General features: G+C 40.1%; 1 protein-coding gene across 2 annotated transcripts in view; it reads left to right on the top strand.

Moving 5' to 3' along the window:
• The first annotated feature begins 6,295 nt into the window (after positions 1-6,295).
• The window catches only part of mmp17.L (matrix metallopeptidase 17 L homeolog), a 63,299-nt gene continuing 52,326 nt past the window's right edge, over positions 6,296-17,268 (top strand). For both annotated transcript variants that reach the window (XM_018262410.2, XM_041567207.1), the window contains exon 1: positions 6,296-6,822. In XM_018262410.2, coding sequence (XP_018117899.1) covers positions 6,697-6,822 — 126 coding nt within the window. In that variant the 5' untranslated portion in view covers positions 6,296-6,696. The remainder of the gene's footprint in view (positions 6,823-17,268) is intronic.

The raw sequence follows: 17,268 nt of genomic DNA, 5'->3' as shown, positions 1-17,268 counted from the left end.
CAGTTCCTGGTGCTCTCAGCTTCTCTCCTTCCTTAAACGAAACGGCACGGGTATTATGACTGCCATCACCTCTATAGCTGCTTTTCACCCTTGGCTTTTCCTTTGCCTGCTTCCCTTTCCATCTTTATTCACAAACACCGACAACACATCTTGCTTTGTGCTTATTAAATCCTCCGAACCCAATACTTTGTTTCCAGCTACCCCAGTCTTCTATTTAAACTTCTCATTTTCAGCCACTGTGTTTCCTGCCTCGTGCCTGTGTTATGGCAGCTATGAGTCAGCTGGCCTTTTAATCTGTGACTGAAAAAAAGAATTGTACAGATGTGCTGACATCTATGTAGCACCAGTGGGTATTACCTCAGTCTTCCTCTTCAAGCTGGAGTGCTGGAGGCGATGCAATTAATACCCAACTGCACAGATTTCTGCATTTCCTACGCAGTATGGTTTTCAGAAGTATACCTATATAGTGGGGGAAATGTAGGAGAGCAATGCACATAATCCTCAAGCAGGAATTGTCTTGATTACTGCAGTCATCAGTGACACTATAATTTTGTGGCATGAAACCGAATATAGGTGTATATATATAAAATATATATCCCCTGTATGCAAGTGCATTTTTGTTGGTTGTAGGGTGATGGACGTTGGCAGAAGTCTTAGCTCCCTGCAGGCACAGTGGTAAGGTCTCTCTTTTCATTCTCCTGTCATAGACTCTTTCTTTTCAACTTCAGACTTCAAGGGCTCTCGGCACATGTTGTTGTTCAAATTCTGCTGCTTCCAGAGAGATGGGCAACTGAATAAACAACTATGTGCATGACATAAACACCAGACATACAGACAATACATTGTAGCAAATGGACACAGTCACCAGATATACAAGAGATACATTAACCCTGCTTCCTCTCTATTCCCACCTTTCCTCTTCCTACTACTCACATGCTCCTTACATGAACTACTATCTCCCAAGTGCTCACCTTCCTACTGCTAAGATCAAACACTAACATGCTGCATTAAACACATAACTCTCCAAAGGCCTTGCTGTATGTACAGCCCCCTGGCTAGTGTCCAATTAAAGCAGAAATGTGGAACCAGAGGGACTGAAGCTGGAAATCTACTACCTGTACCAGTTTAATATGGGATTGATTTTTATCCATAGTATCCATGCCTATATCATATGCCTAGCTTCCCGATTGGCTCTAATATTTTGATTGTGTACTCCTTTGAATCAGTGTCGGACTGGGATGCCAGAGACCCACCAGAAAACCTTAGACTGTAGGTCCACTTTCCAAACTATTATTCCTCCACTCCTCACTCAACTGCTTTATTCTCCTAGTCTTTTATCTCTACATACTATACTCAATTCTTCCATTAATAAGTATTTTAAAGAAATTGGTAATGATCATGAAATAGGCCAAATGATTAGAAGCAAGAGGGCCCATTGACACCTGGGCCCACCGGTGGGCCAATCCGACAGTGCTTTGAATGACAATTCCCTGTATCCCTTCACAGTCTAAATTGTTGCGGTTTGGTGTCTGGTAGGTCTGTGGGTGCAGCAAGTAGAAAGCACACGTGTACTGCTATTCTGAAGTGTTAGAACATCTGAAACAAGCATTTTATACATTCAGGGCCTCCAGCTCTCATTGTACTGCAACTCTCGGCATCCACTGGCAACCCTCAGTAACAATGGGAATTGTAAGTTTACTATGACCACCTGAAGGCTGCTCTCTGCTACACCGCTCGGCAGTAATTATGTCTGGAAGGAAATAATTCATATCTGAAATATTAATTTTACAACTGCCTCCTGCACCCAGCAGAGATCTGGTGTGAGATCTCTTTTTACGCTCATCGATAGTAATGCACGTGTTTAAGTATAATAAATGCTTTTGTACCTGAATGTATGTATCACCTTGCAGCACTGCAGGATTGTGACTTCACAGCAAGAACGAGAGAGGACAGTTCTGTCTGACCAACACTATGCATGTTTTATACAGGTATGGGATCTGGATACCCATTATCTAGAAAGCAACAAATTATGGAATGGCTGTCTCCCATAGACACAATTTTGTACAAATAATCCAAATTTTTTCTCTGTAATAATAAAACAGTACCTTGTACTTGATCCCAACTAAGATATAATTAATCCTTATTGGAAGCAAAACCAGGATACTAGATATATTTAATATTTACATGATTTTCTTATAGACTTAAGGTATGAAGATCCAAATTACAGAAAAATCCGTTATCGGGAAACCCCCAGGTCCCAAGCATTCTGGATAACAGGCCCATACTTGTACTCATTGCCCATATTGTATATAGTAGCACAACATGGGCAGATACTAGGTCTCCCTCCTGACTAAACAATCTTCAAGGTTTGTAGTCTAAAGCCAGTCATATGCACCAGGTAAGTTTGGTGGAGAATTTTGCTATTTTGTAGGCACAGGACCCAAACTAGAGCAGTGCCCGGCAGTTGCAGCTTCACACTGATCATTTCCTAACCACTGTGTATTCCTTAGCAGGAGAACCTACTCAAACAGATCTAAGCTTGAATCCCATTTATTTTATTGGAATCACTGGGGTTCTCTCCGTCATTCTGCACAGGCTGCTCTAATTGCCTTGCTTCTGAGTTATTTTCTGGGCATAAAATGTACTGCATATATTGCAAAATTGTTATTGCATTACTCAGGTTAACACTATAGTCTGCTTCTTGCGGCTTACTGGCATTCATTAAATAACATTGAAGAACATACTAAAATAATACTAATTTTAAAATGTGAATTTAATTCTCCTTGACCAACCTGCTTAAAAGTGCTCTTGATTTCTTTGTTTTTTTCAGCTTTAAACTAGTTCCACTAAGCCTCCTAGTTCCACTAAATTATAAGCTTTGTAATGATTTACATTTCAGTTATTTTACAGTTAAATAAAATGGCAGAAGCATCTCCTGCAATTGTGCTTCCATGCAGTTTCATCTTAAAAAATCCTATTGTGCTTAAGTAATGTGTATAGTTATTCAAATAAAGGAGAAGGAATGCCAGCGATTCATACTCTCATAACAAGGCAGTGTGTCAGCTCATCATAATATATAGGGGCAGGGCAAAGTTAATTTTATCACAAAGTAACTGAAGACACCCTCTTCCCAAGCCAGAAGTGGCTAAAAGACTGTTAAAATATTTGGAAAGCTCATATAATGTTGTACAGGTCATGGATCTGTTATCCAGAATGGTTTTCCAGATAAGGGATCTTTCCAAAATGTGGATCTCCATACCTTAAATCAATTAAATCATTATTAAAAAATTAAATAAACCCAATTGGCCGGTTTTGCTTCCAATAAGGATTAATTATATCTCAGTTGGGATCAAGTACAAGCTGCTGTTTTATTATTACACAGAAAAAGGAAATCATTTTGAAAAATTTGAACTATTTGGATAAAATGGAGTCTATTGGAGTGGGACTTTCTGTAAGTTGGAGCTTTCAGGATAGTGTGTTTCCGGATAACGGATCCCATACCTCTACAAACTTTGGCCACTAGATGGATGAATACAGTTCTGCCTATAGTCCCGCTGTATCCAAGGAGAAACACAGATATATTTTACATAGGATATATTTATTGTATAACCATTGTTATCATAAGAATACACAATACAGAGTAACACATGACAAATAATGTATGTGCATATGTAGTATGTACAACTGTAACTCCTGGAGAGCTGCATGTTACCCTCATATGCATCAGTCTATAGCCTACTCACAATCCAGTTGTCAGAGGATATTGGGAATTGTAGTTCTATGATGGGTGCAAATGATAGGCTGGAGAAAATCTTAGTTTACACTGTAGTTTAGTGAGGAGGAAAAAAATATATTCAGATACAAAATGATTGTAGACACACACACTTAACAATTGTATTGCTGTTTCTATTGAATGGGAACAATATTTTATGTGCAGAAGACAACTTTGGAATCAGTATAACTGGCACGAATTCTTCTCTTCAAGCAACTTCTGAGCCAACACCAGCCTTCAGCTGTGCACAAACTACAACTTACAGGATTGCTGAGGGTTGTCAGTAGATTTGCGGTATAATAGTAGCTGGAGCATCAAAAATGATATCAACAATTTTCAGATGTTGCAACGCCCCCTAGACTGACAAATCTGCACCTACAGCCCACAGATATTAAACTACATGGGATCCATGTACTTTGGAAGAAATTCAATTTCTGCAGCATTAAGGGAGACAAAATTGCCGTCATTATAGTTAGTTCTATTATACTTGGGTATATTTGGTGCAGAAAGCAGCGTTGTCAGATGCAAAGGAGTCATGTACTTGTTAGTGTACATGCCAGTACTGGCATATAGGCGGAACCAGGAATACTGACAAACTTCAGTTAGTAAGTTGCTTGCTTTATACCCAATCCCTTATGCTTATGATAGGTATGTTGGCAACAGGAGCTTCAGCCTGTATATGGAAAACTGTGATATGTACCATTAATTACATGAGGCAGCCTAGTCTCTTCAAGTATGCCACACTTTGGCCATGTGACACACATGGTAATTAAAGTCCTCTTATCTGCCAGGGTAAATAGTCTAGCTGGGGGCACACAAAGGAAAATTTAGAATATACTGTAAGTATAGGGCCACTAATCAATCTGATAGAATAGTTGTGATAGAAACTAGGGTGAGATATTTGTTGCAAGGGCCAGTTCCAGCACATAGGGTGTATAATATTGCTGAGGATTATATGGTAATGGACTCTTAAAATATCTATTAATAAACACTAGTTCTAGGTAACCTTGGGGTTGGAAATATATTGTATATCATGCTTTGCATGCGCATGAATACATGGGCTGCTTCCTCCCAGTCCGGCCTTGTCCTGGACATTGTGTATGGCGTGTGGTTTAACCAATGCGCCACTCCTCCTGTACACAGGCTGAAGAGGTACCAAATACAATGAGAGGCTCATGTCTTTGTAATTTTTGTGTACAAAGTCCGGCACCTAGGTGCAATCAAGAGTGGCAAGCTGTATCGTGGGCAAAAATCACAGTACTTTGCATCTCAGGTATATGAATAACCACTCATCTTACCACCTTATCATCAGGTAACGGCATTTATCACTGGAGAGTGTCACAGTACTCAGTCATGTTGATATCTTATTCCAGGGAACATAACATTATATCTTTGGTTTCACATGGGTTTCATGCACTTTTTTCAGTTTACCCCTTAGTAAATGAGCCCTCAGGTATGTCTTTGGAGATTTTAAATGACAGCTTCCAGCATCCCCCTGACAATTCTCACCTAAAAAAGGTCTGCTTGGGGTGTCTAATATCTGCATGGAGGATATACAGTCACAACATCTGGTACAGCCCTTTGCCAATCAGAAACAAGTGGGCAATCAAGAGTTAATAGTTGAACATTCAACACATTGTTTTTATAGTCAAGATGTTTGTCATTACAGGGGTGGTCCTAGCTGTGGCCCTCCAGCTCCTGATTTCTGCTGTCAGATGGATCTCTGCTCCTTCACCAGATGGATCCTGTGCTCCTCATGCTAGGGGGTAGTGGTTCCCCTAACAGCACTTATCGGGGTCTTGTGGAAGTTGTAGTCCAACAACTGCTGGAGGGTTGCAGGTGTTCTTCGCTGAGTTCTATTGTTTCTAAGTAAAGTCGGTAACATGATTGCTGGCTGGCATTTGCTTATAAATAATAGGACACTGAGTATAGACTGGGATCGGCTGCCATGGTGCAAGTCCCTTATTAGAAGCCACTGGTTCTTCACCCAGACACTCAGTGTCGGACTTGCCCACTGGGAAACCAGGAAAACTCCAGGTGGGCCCAGGTGTAAGTGGGCCCTCTTGCTTCTAACTGTTTGGCATATATCATGGTCATTCCCTATTTCTTTTTAGGAAAAAAGAGGTTTAATAATGGAACAATAGAGTATAATAAGAATATATAAAATATTTGGAGAATAAAGAGATTGTGTGAGTAGAGGAAGAATAACAGTTTGGAAAGTGGGCCCACAGTCTAAGGTTTTTTGGTGGGCCCCTGGCATCCCAATCCGACACTGCAGACACTGCCCATAGTCGTGATTAGAAGAAAGAAATTCTCCTTGCAAGGCTCAACCCAGCCCTCTATCGCTCAGATGAGATGCAGCAGCTTTCTGCTTTGAATCTGCACAAAATAATAATTAGATCCCCCCCCCTACCCTTCTCACAAGCCTCTCCCAATCGCAGAGTCCTGGCACCTATAGGCTGCTGAGTTTCTCTGCCCTCCCCTTGCACCTCCCTTTGCTATTCTCTGATCTGCACTCGGCAGAGACTCTATTCAAGCTACAGCAGCTGCAGATCTCTCAGTCCGTCCTGTCTTTGAACTTGCAAGTCGCAGCCACAGCTGACCGCACAGGTCACTTCTTAACCTCTGATACCTTCAACCAACAGGCTCCTTTCACCTCTGTCGACTCCCTGCACTTTCCACGTGACTGCTGGAGCTGCCCTTGGTGCTGAAACGCTACCTTGACCTGTTGTGCTGAATTCTGCAAACTTCCTTGGATGTTGGCGGAGGTTATGGCATGTGATATGGTGGCATGCAGATGTTCTTACTGCTGCAGGGTCTGGCATGTGGAATTTTGCTGATGGTGCAGATGTGATGTGAAGAGGGCTTGGGAGTACACATGAATGTCGCCTTCATCTACCCAGGGCTGAGGAGGAAGACAAGGGATGCTGTTGATCCCCTCCAGAGAGAGTTTTTGGCACCAGGAGATGTTTCTGATCGGCCTTTTGATTGCTTTACGGGAATCCATGGCAGCCCCAACCCCTACAGCTGAGGATATAAATCGGGGAGTTGTAAGTGTGGCCAATTGGGCAGTTGCTCTCAAATATAACAAGGATATATCTGTATGAAGAAGGGACCACCCAGGGATTGCCTAGTCCTCACCCTTTCTATGTTTCTAGAGAATAATCAGTATATATCTCAAGTATCATATTTATATGGTGGTGTTAATGCTCATTTTGCTGCCTATAGATTGCAGCTGTTAACCCTGTAGGTACTGAAGGTGAGTGTATTTGAAAGAAACTGAACTTTTAGTGTAACTGGACCCACCTTCCCTGGATGAGACAGATACTCCTGTTTTATGCTTAACACTGTATTTCTGCTAAGGAGCGAGAGGGCTGAGCTGTCCACTTCTACTCTGTAGCCAGGGAATCTCAATTAAAAGGGTTTGGGGGGGGGGTAAATGAAACCTCAGGAAGATAGAGATCTTTTGATTATTGCATAAAATGTGTTTATTTTACACATCTTTGCACTACATTCTGGAAAGAAAGGAATGGAAGGCTACGGGAACACAGCCTGCTGGACTTCTTAGTGTCAGACTCTTAACAGGCAACAAGGCAGCGTCAGCGATATAGAGATGTTTTAATGAAGAATAGGTGACTATATATTAAAAATATATATATGTTTCCTTTTCATTTTTGATAGCTAATTAGCCATTGTGGGAAAGAGCAGTGAGGGATGTAGGAATGGACATGTCACAGTTCCAAAAGTGGGCACCATTTTGGGAGGTGTTTGCTATCTGTATAGTTCTGGGTGTGCAGCCGAGATTTTTCATCTCATTCTGAGTCTCTGGAAACCATAGTCAAATATGCAGAAATACATTACCTTGATATAGACTGCAACACTGTTATATAAGGAGTGTGCCATAGCCATTGATAATGTCAACAGGTGTTCTTTAACATTCATTGCTTTTATTTGTTTTTCTTCATCAGCCAAGTACATTGTTTTTTTAATTAGGGTTCTAGGGCTTGCTTTGTAAATAAGACAGTCCTTTGGGGGAGGAGGGGGGTTGGATTCATTGGTATGTATAGGATCACCGAGCCGGAGTTGACACCAGCTTGCCCTGTTGCCCTATGTTATTAGCTTGTAATTAATCTCCTGTCTGATTTATTCACGATTTGTGTTTTGACAATTAAAAGCCAAAGTATCTTCAGTAACGATTGCCTCTATGCTCGTCATCTCTCTCTGCTCCGTTTCTTCCTGTAGAATAAGTTGGAAAGTCAACAGGAGATCATTTTTGTGTTGAAAATCTAGTTACTACTGCAAACTCATAGGGAGCTGTTGCCTTGTTATAAAACATGTACTATACTGTTCATATTAATACTCACCCAGAGTACAACCAAGATTTTGAGTTTGGGTATATTGTGATGTGATTTATGTCGAAACGGTACTTCTAATGGCAATGCCATTCTAGTAGGTGCTTGTTTGTTAATTAATAGGTCCATTAATCCCACTCCTCATTCAGCCCTCTTATATTATAATCCTTTACTTTCTGCAAAATGTTGTAACCATCGCGGTGCCATCCACTTCCGTTTCATTTCCGCATAAGCAAATTGTTAGATTTTATTTATCATGTGTAATGATTCACTTGTGATATTAATAGTTTGTTGAGTGTATGTAAATGAACTATATATCCTACAGAGATCTCCCCAATGTGATACTGTTATATCCGTTGTGAGTCCTGGCTCATAATAGATGATAATCATAAATGAACGTTATATAAATGATTGAAGCAAAATGATACTTATAGCACGTTCTGGGCAGGAGATTACCCCTACAGGTTGTTTAACTAGTGTTCCTTGGATAAAGAAGTGTAATGTAGGTCATGCTAAATGGCCCCCAATGTGGAGCCAAGTGCAAGGTATTGGCGTTCATTAATCTTTTGCTACCAACAAACAGCAATACATTAGGATAGCTGTTGCAAGCCCCACTTGGGAGGAAAATAGCAGGCAGGTCGCAGCTGGGCCAGATCAGTAGCGCTATAAATCTGACACTGAGTAATGTCTCTGGCACACCTTTATAGCCCCACGCTGCTAAAAACACCTGCCCTACTGTGACTTCTGCCAACAGCAACTGAGAGCAGGGTGGTTAATATATTCCATCCTCCTCACTCAGAAATGTTTCTTTTGGTGTCTTGGAATCATCCTGACACTTATATCAATGGCATGCAGAGCATCTGTGATGTGCCTTTATGTCTCATGAAAACACCGTACCTGTGGAGGTCAGTAGAAGTGACGGCTTTGGGAACCAAGGGGGCAGGGTATGAATAGTTACTTTCTTCTTATCTTTAACAGAAAACAGATATTTTTCCCTCTATGGTCTAGCAGATAACATAGCATTTATCACTGGAGAGTGTTTACAGACTCAGTAAGGATGATCTCCGGGGGAAATAACATTATATCTTTCGAGTAAACTGTATTCCTTTGTCAAGTTAGAAATATCTTGAAATATTCTGTTGAATATGCCAGCAGCATGCATCATGAGCTGGGTCCACAACTGGATTCCCTTTATATACCTCTGGCACTGCCAGCCTTGCCCCCCTTACATGTTGAAGTGTCTACCAGGTTTGGATGCAGAAAGAGTTTACCTTGGCATCACCTTGCTTGCTTTTGGTTGGCTGCCATGGAAGTTGTGTCTTGTTTGCAGAAGTCACATGTTCCCAGCAACAGCTATGTGGCCAATAAGTAAGTATAGGTATATATACAGGTTATCTAGAAACCTGTTATCCAGAAAGCTTCGATTCCGTGAAGGCTATACTCTATAGACTCAATTTTAATCAAACCATTTAAATTATTAAAAATTGTTTCCTTTGTCTTTATAATATTAAAACAGCACCTTGTATTGATTCTAACATTAATCCTTATTGGAGGTAGAACAAGCCTCTTGGGTTTATTTAACATATTAATGACTTTTTAGTAGACTTAAGGTATGGAGATCTAAATTACAGAAATATGTGTATAATATGGTTTAGAATCTCAAACCTCAGTGGTTACCACGCCAACACAATCCTTTGTGGCTCATATGGAGCCGTCCATCTCTTGTACAACTACAGTTCCAAGGAATTTGGTATAATGGTATAATGGTAGGGCAGTAGGTTATTTTTCCCAACTGGAAAAAAGTTTTAACAAAAAAAAAAACACCCTCAATAGGTTTTACCAGTTTAAATAATGTTATCTTGCTCTAGTTACTTAAACAAGAAGGTCAGGTGCATTTTTAATTAATTAAAACTAAAGGTTTTAAAATCCAAAAACTCAGAATCAGACTATTGAATCCAGTTATTGGTGTTTCTTTACCTGCAGTATGCATAACCCTTTATTGTGCCTTTTTTATTTTGATCATGCCACTAAGAATATGAATTCCCGGCAGAATTCAAATCATTAATGGAGAATCTGGCTAAACTAAATAGAATAGATTTCGGAAATTATTTTAGATTTTAAATAGCTCCTAATAAAAGCCAAAGAAGTGAAATTAGGTACCCTGGCTCCAGGAATTCAGTGGGGATTTCAATGTAAACAGCAGCTTCTAGTACTAACATAAACTGTGCACAATGAAATGTTTTGTTAGTAAAATTGCCTAATATAATTAGTCAATCAGCATTGATAATAGAAACTGTTCAGTCTGCTTTCTTGTCATTAAAATAAAAGTCACGCAGTGAAGCTGCATATTGAATAGTATAGATTGTGAGCTCAGTGCAGCCCTCACTGGGAATTCAGGGACATTTAGAACATAAAAATCAAGGGTGCATGGAGTCATTTACAGCAGAGAAATCGGAAGTATGATGTTACTGTCTCTTTGCAGAATATGGGTTTGATATTTCTGAATTGGGTCCATTATACAGCAATCTGCAATCTGACATACTGTGCTTTAGTGGAATTACTGTGGAGACTTAAGCTAAATGGCTCCAGATAATGTGACTCTGCTTTTAGCGACGGCTGAAAAAAGCGAATGAGTGAACTGCTAGCATGGAGAGGTTCCAGCTCTGTTGCCAGAGGATTCTGAGTAGAAGGGTACACACCGCAGTTTCATTATCACCATGCTTCTTGGATGATACAAGATAGCAGCATGTGTTTACTTGGAATTAAATTCTGTAAATACCCATCTGAATGCTGACAAAATGGGCTGGAGTTCTGTTTAGTATTCCTCAAGCTTTGTGGTACAACAGGGAATATCAGACAAAAGGGTCTGCGCTCACTTCCACTAACTGGAAATGACTGAAGCAGCGTCTGTTCAGGACGTGTATCAGAGGGGTATGTGTGTTACTTACTGGAAGGGCAGCTGTTTGGATTATTCAGTCAGTAGTGCTGTTAGCATTATAGTTAGTATGGGTGACATCCATATGTTGTTGCACCACGACATTCCTCATCCCACTAGCAGCTCAAAACTGCCAGGGTGCAGGGAGTTGTGTTTGCTTCAAGTTGCCAATCCTTGGACTATAGAAATGATATAATTATAGTTCTTGGAATAAATCAACAAGAGCCGCACTGCCTGTCTGATTAAATGCAGTGGGTGCCAACATTTTTGCCCTGGGAAAAATTATTTTTGTTGCTGTAACCTCAGCATTTAGTTATTATTTGTTCACATTTCCAGTTGCGCACTATTATGAGTATGAGGCACCTCTGTTATTTACTAGAGTGCATTTCCCTTATGCTAAAAGAGCTGAAGTTTAATCATGTGCTGGGTATATTTTTATAAGGTTATGAAAGGGGGTATCCATACTAATGAAAGTTTTGCAGCACGAACGGGAATTTAAAACCTAAAGCAAACCTTGCCATAGATGTTTAGTATAGTGGCATGGTAGGGGGCTGCTGTGCTTCTAGCCACAGGACACATCTTTTAATTTACAGACCATCTCTATCTGACTGCTATAAAGCCAGGTTCAACTAATTCATCTTGCAGTTTTACCCTTAAACTGGTGCTATCTGCACCAGCCTAAAGTTTCAGCTTGTCAATAGCAGCAATGATCCAGGACTTCAAATTTGTCACAGGGGGTCACCATCTTGGAAAGTGTCTGTGACACTCTCATGCTCAGTGGGCTCTGAGCAGCTGTTGAGAAACTAAGCTTAGGGGTTGTCGCATATTTACAAGCAGAAAATAAGGTTCGTCTGTAATGTAAGATGGTGTTACAAGGCTGATTATTAAATTCTGGGGCTAATTGCACTGGTTTCTGTGCTGTCATGTAGTAAATATCTGTATTAATTACTAATCAGCCTTATATTGTGATATTTCTATTATATGTGTACTGTATATTGTGAGTGGGTCCCTAAGCTCAGTAAGTGACAGCAGCACAGAGCATGTGCAGTGAATCAGCAGAAAAGAAGATGGGGAGCTACTGGGGCATCTTTGGAGACACAGATCTTCACTGCTAAAGTGCTGTGGTTGCCTTAGGCTGATACAGAAGCCCAAAACATAATGTACAACATTTCTAGCTACTTCTTTAGTTGGGCTTTACTTCTCCTTTAAGCTGGTTGTCCATAAATGTTCTTAAATTCTTCCATAGCCCTCCTGTTACAGTCTTATATTATCTGTTGTGTGGCCAGCTGTCTGTTGTGATGTTTCACTGGTGTAGCTACAGCAAGGACAAATACCTAGCTATGAACATGACAATACCATAAAAAGGTGGCACCATAGGTACTACTCACTACCTTGTACTACTCACTCTCTGCAGGAAACCAATGAGTGACAGTTATTGTTGACAAAGTCAGCTTTTTGTTTAATGATCCACAATAATGTACATGCAATACAATTCCAGTTTTTATTGTTCAGTTTGGTTTAATCTCTTTTTATTTCTGTCAGTGCGGAATTTTTTATACACGCTACTGTTCTGACCAGTACATGTCTTCTGAACCCACAGCAATTGTTGTGACCCTTATGACAGTCAGTCTGGGATTAGATTAGTTCTTTCCAGGCTCATTTCCATTGGCTGCCATATATTTGCCATATTTTTCTCTGTTAGACAAATGGCCAAATTATCTCTGCGAACTGCAGATTCATTAAAGAATGTTTATTATGCCGTGCCAAATCTATTATAAAACAAGTTTGGTTGCTCTATCATATAACATAATTGGGCTAATTTATTCCCAGCCTTTATAACAGCCTTACAAAATAATATGAAATTTTTGTGCCTATGTCAACATTTTGTTAGTGTCAAAGCTTAGGTTTGTTATTAGGTTAAAATGATAAAAAAATATTCACAGAAAATATTGGATAAGGAACGTGTAAGATGTAGCATCCGTGTTGCTTCCAGAGAGCATTTGTAGTGCAGGAATGCATTGTAAGTAAGAATGCCTCTTTCTCAGTCAGTGATGCTATTGAGCAGATAAGTCAGAGCTGAAGATCACACAATCTCACTTAAACAAAATGGCTTTGCAGCACTGTTCTATCTAGAGTACGGCCTCTGTCGTGGGATAATGGATTGGCACCTGCTGTGGATTGATTGCATCTCTGATGACATTTAAATGGATTAGAGTTTCAAAGTTTTCCTTGAAGTAATCTCTTTTGTGCATCTGCATGGCATAAATGTATATGTCTTATATATACAGGGCTTTGTCATTTAATAAACAGCAAAGATATGTCTCCATGGTGAACCTGTCAATCTTTAAATAACAGGCAACATCTTGACCTGGTTTATCTTTGGCATGGCATGTTCATTAGTTATGCAGTCACGCTTGCTTTGCTAGACCCATGTGTCCAATGGGGAAAAGATGCTCTTTCCAAACAGGTGCCAGATGTACTGGCTTGCTCTTTGTGTAATTAAATTCCTCTGTCAGGCTTAGAGATGTCTCCTGTAGGATTCCCTTCCAACTCAGGCGACACAGGCTGGAATTTTGTTGTCTCTCTCGCAGCCAATGTTGATTGCACATTTGTTAGAAACATGTCTCTGGCACACAGAAAGGGCAAGACCTTGAATTGGGTTCCGCCATCCACTAGCTGCCAGAATACATACACTTGACAAACAAGAAGGCGCTTGCACTGGGCAGAATGGAATCTACTATATGATTTTCTTGTGAGTTTGCCAAATGAACAAAGAAAGCTTAACCATGGTCATTGCTTTATTTTACTCTACTGTATGTATATAGCGCCAACATTTTCCACAGTGTTTTACAGATACTACACATCACTCATTTCAGTTCCTGTCCTGATTGACCTTAATAGCTAAGATCCCTTTCACAGTTTAAATGCTATGGACAGTTTTATTAGAAGCCAATTGACCTGACTGTTTTTTCTTGGAGTTTGACAGGAAGATCAAAAACTCAGAATAAGACACCGAAAGATCCAGGGTCGGACTGGGCCAGTGGGAAACCAGTGGTGGGCCCCGCCGGGTGCTGACCCACTCCCCTCACCACTCCCTGACCTCAAGTGATGGGCAAATCTGACCTATTTCGCTTCGCCGAAATTTTGCCAACCAGTAGAAATTTGCAACAATGCATTGAAGTCAATGGGAAAAAATTTTTTTTTCACCCACTGGAGTCCATGAGCATAATTTTCACTGTGAAACTTGGCGAACAATTTCGCTCATCACCACGGGCCTCCCCTACTGGCTCCGATCACCTTGCGCCTTGAAAAAAAAAAAGAACACGCAGGGCGTGGGGCACTTGGAGGGGTGTGTGGGAGCCCCAGTCCCCCAGTCCAACATTGGGAAGATCATACAAACTCCTTGCAAATAGTACCTGGTCTGGAATTGAACAATGCAAATGCATGACCCACATATTATATACAGAAATCTTTTTTTTGTGAACATCACAGATTAATTATTCATATATTCAGCACCCTGGATATTTAGACCTTTCTAGGGCATTACATGAATATAAAGGTATTGATGGCTGACTGAGCTGTGTCAATGCAATGCATGTAGGATCAGAGAGATGATATTGTGGACAGTGTAATTCTATGGGGCAGTGTCCTCCTGCCTCTCTTTTCGTTAACACTTAGCACTTAATCTTGAAGATAAATCTATTATAATGTATTATTGTATTGACCTGTTACTGTCCGTTTACTGTATTGTGATACTAGTCTGTACTGTTTGCACACGTAGCGCTACATAAATAAAAATATATACACGTACATTATGATATTACTGCAAGAACAGAGTATTTTACAGTGTCCTAGCTAGTGTAGTGCTTTAGAAGTTAAAAAATAACACAGGGAAAGATTTTTCACATATCGGCCATACCGAACAACAAGATGTTAGCCTTTATTATTGTCTCTGCACAAAACCAGTAAATGCTAACTGGCGATCGTTGCTATGGGTTACTGTAAATCATAGGTCACATATATTGTCCCCTGGAATATCAGAAGCTATTGTAATATTGCCCACTTATTATATTTTCTCATTCAGCCATGCTGTGTCAGCTGTTCATCTAAGGTATGCATGGTCACCCCCAGGTTTTCCATTTGTTGATGATATGAATACCCCGCATTGCCCACATGCCATTTCCTACAACATTTTGTGGATAAAATACATCCAGTAAGGTTGTTGATTGTAGTGTAGGGCTGAGTAAAGAATCTGATTTAATAGGAAAGGTCACAAAAAAACATGTTGTTTGCTCTAACGAGCCAGACCTTTCTGCCAATGTATAAGTGCATAGAATTGCCAATGCAGCTGCTGTGAGTTTGTATGCTCTTAAAGGGGTAGAAGGCCATGCTTTGTATGATTCTGGACCTAGTAAATCTGTAGTTTAGGGTCAGCAGTAGAAAATGATAACTCACCACACAAGAGAAAAGGCCCAGGTGCACCACCCTGAGCACTAAACCCCGGGAACGGACAAGTCGAAAAAACCTTCGGAGCAGGCACTCAATGAAGGCAAACTTCCACCAGCAGATACATTCGAAGCGAAGAGTTTATTGTGTCCATAGCCTTGTGCGTTTTTTGTCATAAACACTTAATCATACGTGGACCTGTCACAAAAAGCTGTATAATAAAAGTAATTTTCAAATTAAACATGAAATCCAAGTTCTATGTTTTTTTTAAAGCATTCATAGCTGTTGTAAGCGCATTTAAAAATCTCAGCTGTCAATCAAATATTGTCTGCCCCTCCAAGCAATTACTTTCACTTTCCATTCAGCACTTCCTAGATGTCACTGCTCTCCCCACATTCCCCCGTTCTCTTTACCATTTAATTGTGTAACCAGTGCATGGGGATGGACAGCAGGTCCCCTATTCTGGTGCCCAAACAAGATTCTGAGATGATGCAAGGCTTGTCTTAATAACAGTGTCCACAAAATGGCTCCTGCCTGCTTGCTATAATTATGAATTCCCAGACTGAAGTAAACAAGATTCAAATAATTTATATAGTGTAATTACAGTTCATTTGCTTGACTAATGTAAAAAAAGGATTTGTTTACCTTTAAATTAACTTATGATTGAGAGAGTGATAGTCTTTAGTGTTTGATTTATTTAGCTTTTTATCCAGCAGCTTTCCAGTTGGAATTTCAGCAGCTATGGGGTTGCCTGGGTTCAATATACCCTAACAACCAGGCAATGTTTAAAATGAGAGACTGGAAGATGAATAGGAGAGGGCCTGGTGATACATACAGTATAAGTAATACAAGTAGCAATAACAATAAATTTGCAGCCTCCCAGACCAACAGTTTTATTGCTATACAGGTCAGTGACCCCCAAGTAAAAGGTTCCAAATGACCCTAGCTATCCAGACAGTATTTCAATAAAAGTTTGGAAGATGATTAAGAGAGGGTCTAAATAGAAAGATAAGTAATAACAATTAACAATACCAGTAAAATTGTAGCCTCAAAGAGCAATAGCTTTTTTGTCTGCCGGGGTCAGTGACCCCTATTTGAAAGCTGGACACACAAAAGAAGACAAATTCAAAAACTGTAAAAATAAAAAGTGAAGATAAATTGGGAATTAATGAGCCATTCTATAACATACTAAAAGATAAAAGATAATTGGAAGGTGAACTGCCCCTTTAATGCATTTTCTTTGCTAAATAACTTTATGTAACAGTTATGTGTTTACAATGTGTTCATAAAGCAGTAGAAATGCACCTTAAATGCATGAATCTTGCACCTGTGTAACTTACTTTTTGTTACTATTTATCATCCTATGCTGGCTCCGTATGGGTACTAATACTAATGAGCAGAATGGATTGTTTGGGCTCGAGCTGCAATAGGTTCATGGGTTTGTAGTTGAACAGCCGCAGGCCCCACAGGTATCCGATCCTTTATACATAGACAAGAAAAGTTATTTAGCAAAGACTGGCTGTGTTTATTGATTGGCTGAGCTACTTGTCAGTAATACAAGGGAGAGAGATGAAATATGAGGCACGAGAAAGCCTCGGCGTTATGACTTTAGTGAAGAGAAATCACTAATGAATTGGATCCTGTTGTTCTGTTCAATCATTTCACCTTCTTCACCGATAATGAAGTGAGAACGTCTTGTCACAACTTCTCTGAAGTCAGTGCGTTGGGAGTAAATAGTTTGCCGCTTCTTCGATGATCATGAA

Source organism: Xenopus laevis, chromosome 1L, assembly GCF_017654675.1.
Source record: "Xenopus laevis strain J_2021 chromosome 1L, Xenopus_laevis_v10.1, whole genome shotgun sequence".
Classification (NCBI taxonomy): domain Eukaryota; kingdom Metazoa; phylum Chordata; class Amphibia; order Anura; family Pipidae; genus Xenopus; species Xenopus laevis.
This window is presented reverse-complemented; position numbering and strand designations above follow the sequence as displayed.